General features: G+C 46.1%; 1 protein-coding gene across 1 annotated transcript; it reads left to right on the top strand.

The window, feature by feature from the left end:
• Window positions 1-13,571: 13,571 nt before the first annotated feature.
• TMEM150B (transmembrane protein 150B) lies at window positions 13,572-16,827 on the top strand (the record flags this gene model as incomplete). The annotated part of the gene is given in 9 exon segments (XM_081031558.1): window positions 13,572-13,704; window positions 14,572-14,647; window positions 14,797-14,856; window positions 14,942-15,009; window positions 15,243-15,370; window positions 16,527-16,543; window positions 16,545-16,633; window positions 16,636-16,700; window positions 16,801-16,827. Coding segments are annotated over 8 exon segments (522 nt in total). The 5' UTR covers window positions 13,572-13,704; window positions 14,572-14,579.
• Between the last annotated feature and the right edge of the window lie 34 nt (window positions 16,828-16,861).

Raw genomic sequence — 16,861 nt, 5'->3', positions numbered from 1 at the left:
CATTGACCAAAGTATCCACTTGCATGTATTTTTTGGCACCCCTGGTATATAAGTTAAATGATTATGTGAAGAAAATGGAACTTCGTGCGCTGTTGGGAATGTAAATTGGTACAGCCACAATGGAAAATAGTATGGAAGTTTCTCAAAAAATTAAAAATAGAATTATTGTATGATCCAGCGATCCCACTACTGGATATATATATATATATATATATATATACACACACACACACACACACACACAAAGAAAATTAAATTACTATTGCAGAGAGATATCTGCACTCTCATATTTATTGCAGCATTATTCACAATAGCTAAGACAAGGAAACAACCTAAATGTCCATCAGTGGAGGAATGGATAAAAAAGATGTGATTATATACAATGGAATGTTACTCAGCTATGAGGAAGAAGGAAATACTGCCATTTGCAACAACATGGATGAACCTGGAGTACATTATGCTAAGTGAAACAAGCCAGATCAAGAAAGACAAATACTGGGCGGCTGAATGGCTCAGTTGGTTAGAGCCCGAGCCCTCAACAACAAGGTTGCATCAATTCCCGCATGGGATGATGGGCTGCGCCCCCTGCAACTAAAGATTAAAAACAGTGACTGGACTTGGAGGTGAGTTGCGCCCTCCACAACTAGATTGAAGGACAACAACCTGGAGCTGATGGGCCCTGGAGAAGCACACTATTCCCTCACATTCCTTAATAAAATTTAAAAAAAAGACAAATATTGTATGATACCATTTATATGTGGAATCTAAAAAAGCACTGAATTCATAGACACAAAGAGTGGAATAGTGGTCACCAAGGGCTGGGCGGTGGGGTAAATGAGAAGACCTTGGTGAAAGGGCATGTCAGCTATAAGATGAATAACTTCTCTGGGGGTGTATCGTAACTCCTACAGCATGGTGACCATAGTTAATAATATGTGTATTTGAAATTTACTAAGAGAATAGATCTCCAGTGTAACTATGTGAGATGATGTGTTAATTAGCTTGATTGTGGTGATCATTTTACAATGTATCCATATATCAAAACATCACATTGTACAACCTGAATATATACAATTTTTGTATGTCAGTTATACCTCAATAGAGCTGGAAAAAAATGGTTGGGGAGAAGTTGTCCGTTTTCATATATTATTGTGTAATAACAATATGTATTCTAAAATAGAATAAACTATAAGTATTACCTACTATATGTTAATTGATATTCATATATCTACATTTTTATATACACCTACGCATATGCACACACACACATCTATTACCCCCCCCCCCCCCCGCTTTCTTCTGCCTACCCCCTTCCCTACTCTGGTACAAGCCATTGTTTCTCAGTCTAGTTGTGTAGGACACAGCTCCCTGGCCCATGCTGGTATTATGAGCCTTGCGCTTCCACCGCTGAGGCAGTCGATCGCCAATTGTCTGTCGGCCGATCACAGCAGCTCATGGCAGCTCTCGGCTGCCGACCGCTCACGCTGGCTGCCGGCCACTCACTCTAGTCACCGGCCGCTCAAGACGGCACACAGTAGGCCACAGCAGCCCATGCCAACCTCCAGCTGCTCATGGCAGCCCAGCTCCAGGGAGAGCTGTTGTTCACAATCTTAGCTGTAGAGGGCGCAGCTCAAAGGCCCATGTGGGAATCGAACCAGCGACCTCAGAGTTAGAAGCTGGGTACTCCAACCACCTGAGCCACAGGGCCAGCCCGCATCTATCTTTCTATCATCGTTGTCATCATCATCATCATCATCATCATCATCATCATCATCATCATCATCATCATCATGCTTAAAATTCTGCAACAGATTCACACCTTATTAGCCAGCCTCCAAGATGACACCTAGCCACCACCTCCTGTCCTGGGATTCATACCCTCCCTCGTGTAGCCTCTTCCACACTGAATAGGACTGAGCTACGAGTATGTAACCAAGAAGACGTTGCAAAAGTGAGGGCATGGCCAAGGATAGTTCATCAAAGACATTGTGGCTTCTGCCTTGCTCTCTCTGGAATCACTCCTCTGGGGTAACTAGAAGCCACATCAAGAGGTCAATGAAGCCACCTCATGGAGAAATCCACGAGTCAAGGAACTGAGGCTGTTGTGCCAACAGCCAGAGAGGAACAGAAACTTCCTGCCAACAGTTTGACAGTCATGTGAGTGAGTCAGCCTGGGCACTAACCTTCTGTCTCTGCCAAGCCTTAGGATGACTATGTCCCAATTGGCATCTTGATGAGAGCTACCCCAGGCCAACCTAGCTTAAGCCACTCACAAATTCCTGACCCACAGGAACCAAGCGAGATGATAAATGTTTATTGTTGTTTTAGGCTGCTATAGTTAATTGATACATACCTTGATTAAAATCTGATATTCTTACAATGCCCTCCCATTATTTCTACGATTTTATCATTAACTATTCTCCCCACACTCACTCTGATAGAGTCCCATTGGCCTTGTTGCTGGAGGCCGAACTCCCCTCATCCCCAGGTCTTTTCCTGCTGTTATTTCTGCCAGGAAAGCTCTACCCACAGTTCTCTGCAGGACTCGTTGTCTCACATGCTTCAGTTCTTTGCTGTAATATCGCCTCTTTGGGGAGAACCTTCCTTGATGGCCATGGTGGAAGAGCCCATCTGCCCCAGCCATCTTCTTACTCTGTTATTGAATCATAGCCCTGGTACTGGTTACGTAATAATTTCTGGGTCCTGGAGAAAAATAAAAATGCAGAGCCCCTTGTTCAAAAAGTCTTAAGAGGGCGGCCGGTTGGCTCAGTTGGTTAGAGTGCAGTGCTCCTAACACCAAGGTCACTTGTTCAATTCCCACGTAGGCCAGAGAGCTGCCCCCTCCACAACTAGACTGAAAACAACGACTTGAGTTGGAGCTGATGGGTCCTGGAAGAACACACTGTTCCCCAATACAAATTAAGAAAAAAAAGTCTTAAGGATTTCAAGATGGAGACAGCAGAATATAAAACCAGTGTGGGACCCTGGGCAACTACACAGGTCACATGCCTATGAGGCTGGCGTTGCATAGAACATACCCCAGCATGACATTATATATCTCTTTGTTTATCTGTTCACTGTCCTCCTCCCCAGCTAGAACATATGCTCTAAAAGCAGGGATACTTGTTTTGTTCATAGGTGAGTCTCCAATGTCAAGGGCAGTGCCTGACACATTATTGGCATTTGATAAAGATTGTTGAATGATTAAATGAGTAACAACTAAAGAAGTGTGTGTGTGTGTGCAATTGGATGATGTGGTAGATAGAACAAAATGACCCCCAAAGATGTATTCATTTCCCAATACCTGGAATCTGTGAATATTACTTTATATGGCAAAAGATGTGATTAATGGAAGTACCTTGAGAGGAGGACCTTATCCTGAATTATCCCAGTGAGACACAAATGCCATCACATGCACCTTATAAGAGAGAGGCACAAGGTGATTAGGCATAGAGATCCACATGGAAGAGAATGGGGAGAGATTGGGGTGATGCAGCCACAAGTCAAGGCATGCCGGTAGCCACCGGCATGGAGCCACCGGCATGAAGCTGAAATGAGGCAGGAAGGATCCTCCCTCAGAGCCTCTAGAGGGAGCACAGCCCTGCCAACATCTTGATTTTAGCTCATCGAAACTGATGTTGAAATCCTGGCCTCCAAAATTGTAATGGAACAAACTTCCATTGTTATTCAGCCACTAGGTTTGTGGAAATTTGTTACAGCAGCCACAAGAAGCTAATACAGATGGTTGATTAACTGGATTGAATCAATGGGGAAGTGGATGGTTGAATTGATGGATGGATGGATTGTAGGATAAATGGGAAGAGGGAACTGATAGAACAGATTAAAAAATGAAAGAACATGGGTAGGTGAGTGAATAGTTGCATGGATGCGTCGAGTTTTGGAGAACTGGAAGAGATCTGAACAACTGATAGTTGGATATAGGTCAGTGGGTGGATGGGTGGATATATAAATGGGTACTTCAGTAGGAACCATGATATATTGAAAAGAACCAAATTTTATAATCAGACAGGCCTCAGGTCCTCCACTCAGTAACTGGTGACATTGGGCAAGTATGGTAACCATGAGGGTTCTCCTTTCAAGAACTGATCACCTGGGAAAACTGCACTTGGCCCACAGCCTCCAGCTGCAGTACTGGAACCACTATTATTTTTGGATCGAGGTCCTGTTCTTTTCAGGCAGCCCCCAACCAATGCCTAAGCATGGTGGTGGTGGTTGGGGTTAAAGCTTAGCTGTTTCTACCCAACATAGGACTCCTCTAAAAGGCAATCTTTAAAAAAAAAATTGAGGTCAAATTCACAAAACACAAAATTCACCACTTCAGTCATTTGAAGGTGTATAATTTAATGGCCTTTGGTACAGTCACATTGTGGTGCAACCATCATCTCTATCTACTTCCAAAACGTTTTCATCTCCCCAAAAGGAAGTCATTAGGCAATCACACCCCACTTCCCCCAGCTCCTGGCAGCCACCAACTTACTTTCTGTTTCTGTGGACTTGTTTTTTACTTCTTCTTTTTAAATATGGAACACTTCACGAATTTGCGTGTCATCCTTGCGCAGGGGCCATGCTAATCTCTGTATCGTTCCAATTTTAGTATATGTGCTGCCGAAGCGAGCACAGGACTTGTTGATATGGGAAATCTTTGTCCTTTATCTGCCTGTTGGGCTGGGTGGGTTTTCTCAGACTTGAGCCACAGTCTCTTCCTACCCACGCCGTCCTTTCTCCTTTCCTTTTGAAGCCGGGCCCAGTTGGGACTCCTCCCAACATCCCAGCCTCACCTTTCCTTGACCTATAACTTAACAACAGATTACTCCCTTTCCACTTGAGCTCGGAATGTCCCCTGTCACACCCCACTGTTTTAGAAAATGACCCTGAAACTTATGATCAGTACCCTTAGGCGTATTGATCACAGTGTCTAGCATTCTCTCCATGCTACTCCCATCATTGTTCCTGGGTCGTGGATGTCACTAGAGAGCCATGTTACCAGAGGGAAGGCTCCATGCAGACCCCTGGAGCCTTCACTCACATAGCCTTTAGAGGAAAGTCCAGATTTTCCCTTAAATACCCCAGTCCAGTTTCAGAATGTTAAGGCAGTTTTTGGAGGTGTTAAACTGCTGCCTTCTCACACTACCGGAGCTCTGATAATAAACGCTTATTCTATGACCCAACACCTGTGTAGGTCTATTGGTTGAGCGATGCAGACAGCACAAGCCCGGGATGCGGTTGACCTGTGGTTTTAGTTTCTGGTGACTCCACCGGGATGGACTCAGGGTTCCTCTGGTAAGTCTTTCAGCTTGCAGAGGGTCTTAGGGGCTGCCTGGGACTGGGCGGATTCCTTGGCGCAGGACTGACCTTCAGGAAGCAGCTGCCGCTGATTTTGCTGGTGGAAGTGGGGGTTGCACCAGTGCCCAACGTCCATGGATGCCCTGCTGCTCAGTCGGGATAGAATAAACATTTGTTCTGTTTTCCTGCCTCTAATTACTGGTTTGGAAAGTGGAGTGGCCCCGGTGTGCACAGGTAGAGGATTTTGCACTTGGGATCTGGAGTTCTTCTTTGAGGTCATACTGATCCATTGGCGCCAATAGGTGAGGCTGCAATGTGCAGCAAGGCATAATACCCCCACCAGTAAGGGGCTCTGGTTGCAGGCTTGTTCTGGTTCTGGAAGCACTTGTGGTTGGCAACACTGTTCCTCGTGAGGTGGGGCCCGTCTGCTGCACTGTAAAAGCCACCATTTCTGGTTTCGACCTTTGGACATCTGGTGGTCTTAAGGCCACATCTGGTTTCTGGTTTTAGCCCACTGGCTGACTGTCTGATGGTTGATGGACCATGTATATGGAGTAAGATGACATCACATCCAAATCTGGCACCTAGATAGGTCTGGTTTCTGTATCTGGTGTTCGGATGCAAATCTGGCTTTTCTGGTTTTTGTCTGTCCAATCCAGGGAATACTTGGATCTATCTGTGTGTTTACTGTCTGTGTTAAATGTGGCCACATTTGTTCCAGCTCAATAATGGGATCTAAGGTTTCGATCCCAGCCAGGAGCCTGTTGGGCAAAATATTAGGCCACTGGGAAAACTATGACCCATTGAGCAATGGCTATGAGCCATTGACCAAAAAGAAATTAATGTTCTATTATAGTACTGCTTGGCTAATGTTTATATTAGATTCTCGAGAGCACTCGTCACTGAATTATTACATTATATTTTGTGACTGGAATTGTTCTATTAGATGTCTGGGAAATAGGATGAAATTTCTTATGTATAAGCCTTTATGGTAGATGCTGAAAAGAAAGAAACTAAATCGATAGTTCAGAGAAAAGGGGAATCCACTCGTCTCCTAATTAACTTATAACCAGGAGTGTAAACACACCAACTACCGCCTGAGGCTGAGGTAACTGAAGTGGGGGGAAAGGCATTTTTAGAAACAAGCAACCAATCTCACAAGCCAGACCCCCACCCTTTGTTCCAGACTTTTGAAATTATAGGGGCAACTGTAAGATCTTGCAACCTCTCTACAACTGTTAATAATTCTGTTTATATGTATAGGATCTCTGATATCTGTGCTTGTCTGTGTTTTATATATGATGTAGTGATTTTTGCCTCCAGATGGTATTACCAATTGATAATATTTGATTGGCTTAAAGAAATAAGGATTAAGTGCTTACATAAATTTAAATAATTAAAAACTAACCCAAGTACTTTTCAGGATCATGTGGTCTAAGAAAATACTTGATACTAAGGCTGGTTTAACTTGGTTAAAAATACATGTCTTTTAAGGTTATTAACATTAAATATGGTATCCTTTGTTTTACAAAAAAATAAGTTTATGTAATCTCTTAAAAAATTTGTTAAGAAAATAGCTTGAATAATAATTTTGAAATCTCATAAAAAGCTAATAAAATGCTAACTAAAATAAGGTTTTAAATAAAACTATTCAGTAATAATTACATGATGTGGATGCTTGGACATGGTTTCTCAGCATCTGTTGGTAACTTAAGATTTTAGTTTTGCTAAGTAGTGTTAAATGATAAAAATTATTGAATAATTAGGTATTTCAAAATAATGAAATACTGAAATATTATTAGGTAGGTCTGAGTTAATCTATTTCTGGCTTCCTGTCACAGGAACATTAAAAGGTACATTAAGATACGTTAATAAATATATCTTGTATTTTATTACAAAAGCCTATGCTTTTTACAAAATATGTTCCTGGATTTGCCAATAGAAATACTAATTGTTTGCTTTCAGTTATCAGTAAAAATTAAGGTTGTGAAGGTTATGGATTCTAACTAATATGAAAGGAAATGATGTATGTTTTCAAGGAAGGTATAAGGTATGGAAATGCATTTTTGAAAGAACTGAAAGAAAGTAGTTTGTCCTAAGGATGGTTATTTATGAATGAGTGAGAGGAGACAAACTGAGAAGGACTGGGAAGTTGTAGGTTTGTAAAGGAAAGTCTTGAAAGAATTTTATGAATGATTAAGCTAAATGTGATTAAGTAAGTTTAAATATCAAAAGTAAGCTGGTCAAAATTAGAGTTAAGTTTTCTCTCTGCTAAATAAAACAAAGTTTATTAGACTATTGGTCTGGTATTGATATTATGGAAAAGTTTTCTTCCTGAAAAGCAAAGATTATATGTGTCATCAAAATAATTTTCTATGTTTTATATTATCTTAATTAGGTCTTTGGTTACTCAAGAAAACTAAATCTAAGGACTAAGTTTTGCTAATAATTATATAAGTTTCTGTATTTTAGGACTGCTAGAGTTCACGTGCCCTTCTCAGTGTTAGATATGGGGCAAAATAAGGAAGCTTGGCTTGATGTTTTCCCTAACCTAACAAGGTATTATAATGGTTCTGTCCCACTATTATATCCCTGATAAAGAGGCTCAAATCCTAAAAGAAGGCCAGGGAATTTGTTTAAACTTCTTTAACAACCGAGATAGGGAAAAAAAGGAAAGAAAGGAACAGTGAAACTGGAAACGAGGCCAGAGACAGGTCCGACTTTTGGCCGCAGTTATAGACAAACCAGGGCTGAAGCCACCTGAGAGTCACCCCAGAAACCCCAGAAGAAGACCACCAGGTAAAGGAGCCTGTTTTGGATGTAGAAGCCCAGACCACGGGAGTAAGGAGTGTCCTAATCCTGCAAAGTAGCTGTGCCCCCTGTGCAAACTAAAAGAGCACCGGAGGAGGGCTTGTCCCCTGCTCTGAAGTGAGCAGGGACCAATTCCCTCCCCACAAATGGCTGTGGTTGACTCGTGGGCATGGGGTTCCCAGTGGCTCCCCAAAGGAAAGAGGCTGGCTTCCCAGAGGAGATCACATTTTCACAAGGGTGGAGCCGCGGGTCACCCTTAATGTGGCAGGTAAGCCTGTGAATTTCCTGATTGATATGGGAGCCATTTATTCTTTCTTGACTGCTCACTCTGGACCTATTTCCTTTGAAACCTGCTTGGTTGTGGGGATCATCCTATTCCTTACCATTGGTCTATACCTTAGAGGAAATGTAAAACCAGCAAATCAGACTTTAAAAAGTGATGAGGCAGAAAAAGAATTAATAACCATGAGCCCAAGGGGGACCGCTCAGGCCTGCATCCTCTCCCCAGGGACGACTCAAACTCAGCCCCTAGAGATAAATTTTTCTGTCAAAACAGCCTTAGAGAAAGGAGATAAAACCCCAACCCAGAAATAACTAGTTTTTGACACCTGTGCCCACTGCTGGATCCTGCCCTCAGCTTGAACTCCATCCTCATTATAATACAATTAGAATAAAATGAACGTTAAGCCTTGGCTCCCCTGTAGGTTTCTCTGTATGCATTATGGGTAAGAGCATGCACAGAAAGAAACTAGTTATATAACCTGTACATGTCAATCAAATAACCTCCGTCTAAACATCAGATAAACATCACATCTCCTGCTATAAGAAAATTTACCTACCCTTTCCTATATAAGAAAAAGCTAACCTGAAGTTAGGTGCAGTTGTCCACTTGAGAGTGCCCCTGGCAGCCTCTCTACCCACACTTTTCTTCTTAAATAAACTCTCTAACTTCTATTCCTTTTGAATCTTGTGAATTCTTTCACATTCTGCAAACAAGCAGGGGTAATTCTATGCCAGTACAAAAAGGACTCTGGGAAAGTTTTGTCAGGAGACCTCTAAGCTGTAGCTCTAGTTGCTGAGACTCTAACCTCAATTCTGTTATTTCCTATGTTAACTTGGGAGAGGTTCAGCAGGCATTTAGGAAATATGGGAGACCACCACCTCCCCCAGGCCAACCCCCATACACATTGTACCCCCGGAAAGCCAGGGGACCAAGTACTATTAGAAGCCTGGGGGAGTCCCTAACAGACCAGTTAGCTCCCAAATGGAAGGGACCTTTTGCAGTTCTTCCGAGCACTCCAACTGTTGCCAGGCTGCAGAGAGTCAGTGGTTGGGTCCACTTCCCTCGAATCAAACCTGTTTCATTTCAGTCTCCACAGGACTCCCCCAGAAGGAAGACTGTCACTCCTGTTCCTGTGAGCCAACTGAAGACGTGAAGCTCCTCTTACTGATGACTGCTGGAGCTGCTCATTGTTGCTTTTCTCTTGGGCCTTATTTTGGGTCTAATTTTCCTCTTTGCTTGTGCCCCACCTGGGATCTAACATAAGAGTTGGGGCAATAGCCTCTCTGAATGCTGGATATGCCATAAACAGCCCCCTCCCCATTATTCTCATACACAAGGATGACGCCCACTCTCATCAGAAGCAGTTGAGAAAGGTCATCCTCTCCTACCCTTGCGACCATACTCACTTTGTAGAAATAAAATGAATAAAAGATGGGGGAATTGCAGCAGGCCCAGTTCCCAATGTCCCAGCCTCACTTTTTGTTGACTTACAGCTAAACAATAGATCATTCCCCTGCGGCTGGAGCACAGAATGTCCCCTGTCACACCCAGTGCCCTGTTTCAGAAAAAAATTACCCTGAAACTTATGACCAATACCCTTAGGCTTATTGATCACAATCTCTATGGTCTAACATTCTTTCCAGGCTGCTCCCATCATTGTGCCTGGGTTGCTGATGCCACCAGAGAGCCATGTTACCAGGGGGAAGGCTCCATGCAGACCTCTGGAACCATCACGTAGCCTCTGGAGGAATGCTCAGATTTTCCCTTAAGTACCCCAAGCCGGTCTGAGAATATTGAGGAAGTTTTGGGAGACGTTAACCCGCTGCCTTCTCAGACCACGGGTGCTCTGATAATAAACATTTATTCTATGACCCACCTCCGGTCTATTGTGTCGGTCTATTGGCTGAGTGGCACTGGCAGCACGAGCCCCAAACTCGGCCTCCAGTTTCAGTTTCACAGGTGGCAGACTGACAGCCCAGCCTGTCAGGCTTTCACTGCCCACTCCTGTTCCGTTTATCTTTCACTGGCATCACTTCCAAAAAATTTCTTCCATTTCTGACGCTATCAAAATACTTGCTTCCTGGAGGACCTAATGACACAATAAGACTGTGAGGTCCAGGTATCTCTTCTACAAAGCACAAAACCTCTAGGCCTACAGATGGCTCTTTAGAAATGCGCAAGTCACTTGAGGACCCAATGATGTCAATACCCAGTTTTACGGGGCATTTCCTAGGGGCCAGGCACTATTCTAAGTCATCACATGAACTCACTCTCGAGCCCCAGCACCATTATGATCTTTGCTTTTACAGACGAGAAAACCACGCTCCTGGGACACCTACATCCCCTGCCCTGGCACAGTCCCTCCTCTGGGAAAAACAGTTCCCACCCCAACCGGAAGTGGTTTCCTAAATACAAAATTGCAACACCATCTCACCCAGAGGGAGACCAGTCTCTTCCCCTTAGCTGAGCCAGGCCAGCAACTCCAGTTTCCAGAAGGATATAGAAAAATCCAGGCCCCCAGCCTGCGTGGACAGTGGGTGGAGCCTGATCCCCAAATTGAAAGTAGCCCACCAGGCTTAAGCCCCTTGACAGGAGGGGACGACGAGGAGGAACATTTGGGTCTGGGCATGGTGGGGGGTGCAGGATGTGGAAGGGTGGAGGGGTGTGGGGGTGCAGAAGGATGAGAGCTTGCCTCACTCCACCAGGCACTTTTTGTCTGTTTGTTCCCTGCTGTGTCTCCAGGGTCTAGAACAGTGCTGGCACACAATGGGTCCTCAGTCAATATTTGCTAAATGGAAAACACAGACACACACACATGTGCGCACGCACGTGTGCCACGAGCTCTGATCCTCCTCTTGTCACCAGGAGCTAATGTACGCCCCCTGGAAAGAAACAGTCCTGTACCGAGCAAATACCATGTGCCAGGAACCCAGCTAAGGCGGACCGTGCCTTTTTTTTTCTTCACTTGATTCTTTCCACAACCCCCCACATAAATGGATCAGCTCATTCCATTTATGGAATGTTCATCAGCTCATTCCAGGCTGTGGTGTGATTCTACACCACAGCCCTCTGAGTAGTTACTCTTATTATTCCCATTTCACAGATGAGGAAACTGAGGTGCACACAGATGAAGCCACTGGCTCCAGGTCATACCACCAGCAAGAGGCAGAGGTGGAGAGGCAAACCCAGTGACATTACACATTGTATCTACAGATTGAAGAAACTGAAGCCCCCTACCCAAGGTGACTGGAGGCAGAATACTGGCCCCCCCAAAGGTGTCCACATCCTAATCTTTGGGACCTGTGATGATGGCATCTCTCGTGGCAAAAGGAACTTTGCTGCTGTGATTAGATTAAGGGTCTTGGGGTGGGGAGATGATCTTTATTATTCGTGTGAGTCCAATGTAATCATAGTGTCTATATAAGTGAAAGAAGGGGTCACTATCAGAGGCAGAGGAGGGGACATGATGACAGAAGCAGACCTTGCTGTGAGGCATTCTGCACACACAGAGGAAGGGGCCACATGCTGAAGGATGTGGGCATCTCTGGAAGCTATAGAAGGAAAAGGCAAGGGCGTGGACTATCCCCTGGAGTCTCCAGAAGGAACCAGCTCTGTTAACACCCCCATTTCAGCCCCTAAGACCCATGTCAGACTCTGACTTCCAGAACTGTGAGCTTATAAATGTGTGTTGTCTTAAGTCACTAAGTTTGTGGTACTTTGTTACAGCAGCCACAGGAAACTTATACAGGCACCCAGCTCTTAAGAGGCAGAGACCGGGTTGGAACTCAAGTTTCACCAAGTTGAAAACCCTGGATCTTCTTGGATGTGTGAAGTTTGGAACTATTTCAGGTACTTTTTAGTCAAGAAACCAGCATTTTGACTTCCACGAGGATTAAGGAATCTGGTACATAGAGATGCCAATGGCACCTCAGGGTTATAATGAGAATTAGTGAGTTAACCCACATGGAGCACTAAGTGCACTGCCTGGCACTAGTGACGTGTTAAAGGTTATTATCATTACACCTCTTTCCTACCTATAGACCATCAGTGTGAGTTCCTCTCTGTCTTCCCTGCTCAAGATCCCTCCAAGGCTCCCCAGTACCTTCGGGGTAACGTCCAAATCCTTCATGGCAATCAAGAGCTTTGGGTCCTGGCTCATTTCTCCTAGTGGGTCCTACACTGTGTAACACAGAAGACAAAGGCACTTAACTGTCCTGGGCCAGGTTTCAGGGACCACCTAGACTCGACTGAGAAAGCCTTCCTGCAGCTCGCAGACTCACACCGTCTTCTTTTCCAGACCTTCCTCCAGAACCACACACACAGTGGCCACCATCGCTAATCAGCCACTTCCTCTTCTGGGGCCACCACGCCCTGTGCTACGTTTGCTATAATACCTTGTATTCTAACTGTTGGATCCATGTGTCTGCTTTTCATCCTGGGAACCCATTGAGGACAGAGGTGAATTCTCATTCTTGATTGATTGCTGGACCCTTCAGACAGAAAAGTCCCAAAAGAGGTGGAGTCCATGGAATATTATCCAGCCATAAAAAGGGATGGTGTCCAGATTCGTGCTACAACATGGATGAAACTCAAAAACATGATGGTCAGCGAAAGAAGCTAGACATAAAAGGCCACATAGTATACGATTTCATTTATATAAACTGTCCAGAAAAGACAAATTCATAGAAACAGAAAGCAGTTTGGTTGTGGCTAAGGGCTGCCAGGAGGAGGAAATGGGGAGGGATTGCTTAATGGGTATGAGGTTTCCCTCTGGGGTGATCAAAAAGTTCTCAAACTACATGGAGGTGGTGGTTAACTTGCAAATGTGCTAAATGCCACTGAATTGTTATTTTAAAATGGTTAATTTTATGTTTTGTGAATTTTACCTTAATTAAAAAAAAAAGAGGTGGGGTACTGTGGGAAGAGATACTCCCTAGATCTGAGGGAGGAAGCGCTGGGGGCTGGACTCCTGGGCCTGTGGAAGCAGGAGGAGGCTGGGCCCAAACACCCACGTACCCAGAGACAGCATGCCGGAAAGTGGAGGGCTGCTTGCTGTGTGGAGAGAGCAGAAATGGTCCTAGTAGAGGAAGCATTTGCTTTCTGGTGGAGATGTCATCACCAAGGTCTCCCTCCCACTCACACCCTGCCTGTCGGGGAACTCCAGCCCAGTAGAGGAAGGGAGAGGGAAGACAAGTTGGGGGAAGGAGGCAGGGTCCCTGGGGGCCCTACATCCAGCAACTGAAGGACGGAAAGTGCACCCAGAAAAGGGATGGACCCGCAGGCCTGGACTCTGGGTCGTTGAGAAGGTAAGAGCTGGGAGGTTGGACCCCGGGGGCTAGAGAGAAATGCTTGTGCTCTAGAACAGCTGGTGGCCCAGACTTCTGCATCCCACAAGGAGGGAGGGTGGCGAGAGCTGGAAGCTCCAATTTCTGGGTCCTTCCTCCAATTTCTGGGAAAGACAAGGGCTGGAAGTTTACAGTTGAACCTATAAAGCAGGAGGAAGTTGGAGGCCCTCTAAAGGTGCTGCCTGGTAGGTTCTGAGGAGACCAGAAGTGATGGTTTGGGGGGTGAGGTCCCTAGATCAGATTCTTGGCCTGACGCTGTCCTGCAGTTGTTTCAGCGTGGACTTGGGCTCTGTGGAGAGCTCACACCCGCCAGAGCTCCGCCCCACATCCCAGCTCCTCTTCCTTGAACCTCGCAACCCCAGTCCTGGGACTGAGAGAGAGAGACAGAGAGAGAGACAGAGACAGAGAGAGAGACAGAGAGACAGAGACAGAGACAGAGACAGGTGAGCATCCTGGGGAGCCTGGCAGCTGGCAGTAGAAGGGAGGGTTAGGAGAGACCTGGGAGCTGGGTTGGAGTAGGGCAGCTGGGAGAAACTTCTAGATCAGGGTTGAAGACCGGTGTTTGAAGGACAGTTGTAAGATAGGGAAAGTGCCCAGGCTAAGAGCTGGCCTCAACCAACCAGACCCGGACCCATACTTATGCCTGGGAGCCAATGGGGGCCTCAGAGGCTGAGGGCCTCAGAGGCAAGCCGCCACAGTCTGATGCACCTGGACCCTTAGGGAAAGTTCCTCATCTAAAATGGAGGGAGGATGGGGAGGGCGGGGGAGAGAGAGAAGAGGGTGGGAGAGACACACACAGATATTGGTGGCCCCACACTCCCCCTGCAGAACCTGGCATGTGGGGCTACCTGTCCGTGCTGCCTGCTTTCCTGGCCGTCTGGGCTGTTGCTAGCATCTGGACGGTGTAAGTGTTAGAGGCAGGATGATGCCTGGGTCTGAGGGAGGAGGGGCTGGGAACTCGGGGCCTGGAGTCCTGGGTCTGAGGGAGGAGGGGGGATAACAAAAGTTGTCACTGAAAACCGCTGCTCATTTGATGTTTTCCCTCTCTTTCAGTTTTGCCATTGCAGTGTCCAACAGGACTGTGAACCTCACCGAAGGCATCCCCTATATCAGGTAGCTTTGGCACCTGGAGGGTCCAGAGGGAGGAAAGGGGGTGCTGGCTCTGAGGAGCCACAGGATGACCCTTTATGTTCCCCAGTCTCTGTGGATCGTACCCACCTCAGAGCTGCATCTTCAGCCAGCTGCTCAACATTGGAGCTGCCATGGGTAACTGTGCCCCAGCGCTTTCCCTTCAACGTTGCCCCCCACCCTCACCGCCCCAAGCCACCGGGACCCAGCCCCTCCTTCCTCAGACCCAGGAGGCTAGGTTCCCAGTCCTTCCTCCCCAAAATCCGGGAGTTTGGCTCGCACCCCTAGACCCCAGTCTCTCTCATCCCACTGTCCTCCCTCTCCCGGGGTGGGTCCCGGGTTTCCTGCCCACTTCCCTCTCCTCCCCCCAGCTGCCTGGATCTGCATTCTCCGTTACCACCAGCTCCGGGACTGGGGCGTCGGAAAGTGGTCTAACCAGATGATTCTGTGGTCGGGGCTCCTCTGTGCGCTGGGCACCTCCGTGGTGGGCAATTTCCAGGTGAGACGCAGTCGGCTCGCGGAGCCCAGCCTGGGGTTCTGACGAGCCAGAGTCTGGGACTACAACTCCCAGCATTCCTCGGGGCCGCCGGCTTCTTGTTTTGGGGGCTCGTCCCCGCACGGCCTCCTGGGACTTGTATTTCTCTGTGTGTCTCGGGCCCTGGGTGGCGGTGGTGAGTTCTGTTATTTGAATCCAGCGCCGCGTGGGAAACTCTTTATAATTATTAGGTTGCACCCTAGGAGGTAGGGGTTCCCTACCACCAACCACCCCCATGATGAAATTACTCAGATTCACTCATTGTTAATGTTTGCAAACCGCACGGCTTGAGTGTTCACTTGATTTTACCTTCTGTACTATTTTTATTCATCGGCTATTTTTATTATACCTACAAGACTCTAGGTAGGTCCTTCTTGGCGAAATCCCGCAGAGATTTTTTTTTTTTTTATCGGTTGGTCTGTGGTGGTCAGAAATGAACCCAGATTCATAGGCTCTAGAACCTGCATTCTTAACAGCGAAGCTCAGTAGATCGTTGTAGAATAAATAAACGGAGAAATCTTACTGATTTTCTTTTGTTTTCATTTTATTTTACTATAATATCTCTGATTCTAAAGGCTGGCGAAACCATTGGGTGCTCAGACCAGAGGCCGCCTCCAGCTTGTCAATAACAGCCCATCATATTTGTATAACCATTCATTCACTCGTTCACTTATTCTTGTGTTTCCTCAATCTTTCTTTTTTTTTTAAACTATGACATCACTCCCTGAGGAGCCTTTTTAAAAACAATTTTTCCCTAATCATCCCTTTTCACATGAAATTTTTAATATTTTAAAATTTTAACGTAACGTATACCATATATTGGTAAGCCACAAACCATTGTAATATTTAAAATTGTTTTGCCCTCCAAGAACCAATTTTTACACCCTTGGTGGCAGTATCTGCTTTCCCCACCTTGGTTGAGAATGAAAGATTTATTGTACTTGTATTTTAGTGTGGTCTGCTATGTGCCAGGCTTGTTTTCAGGACTGAGGCTACTCAGCCAATCACTGGGAATGGCAATTGTCAGTCACAGTCCTGGGCTTGGTTGGTTCCCCTCCCAGCCTCATGCCCTGGCCTTCGCACAGGTCTTCCCTTCAACTCTTTTCACTCCTCCTTCTAGCAAAAGAACCAGCGGGCCATACCTGGACAGGGCCTTTTTCGCTTTCATTGTGGGCCATCTCTACTTCTGGCTGCAGCTCCTTCTGTCCTGGAGGATGAAGAGCCTGCCCAGCCTGGGGACCCCTGGATCAGGCCACTCCGCCTGGTCCTCTGCAGTCTCTGCACCATTCTCATGGTAGCCAGTATCCTTATGGGGGCTGAGGGCAGGGCTTGGGGTGGTTGTTCATTGGGGTGGGTCTGCTGTGTGCTACTGTGGATTCCCCCTCCTTTCTCAGCCCGCTATAGCACAGTCATCAGAGTGACGATCCAGGGTGTGCTGCCTGGGTTGGAATTCAC

Source organism: Rhinolophus hipposideros (assembly GCF_964194185.1).
Source record: "Rhinolophus hipposideros genome assembly, chromosome: 21".
NCBI lineage: Eukaryota > Metazoa > Chordata > Mammalia > Chiroptera > Rhinolophidae > Rhinolophus > Rhinolophus hipposideros.
This window is presented reverse-complemented; position numbering and strand designations above follow the sequence as displayed.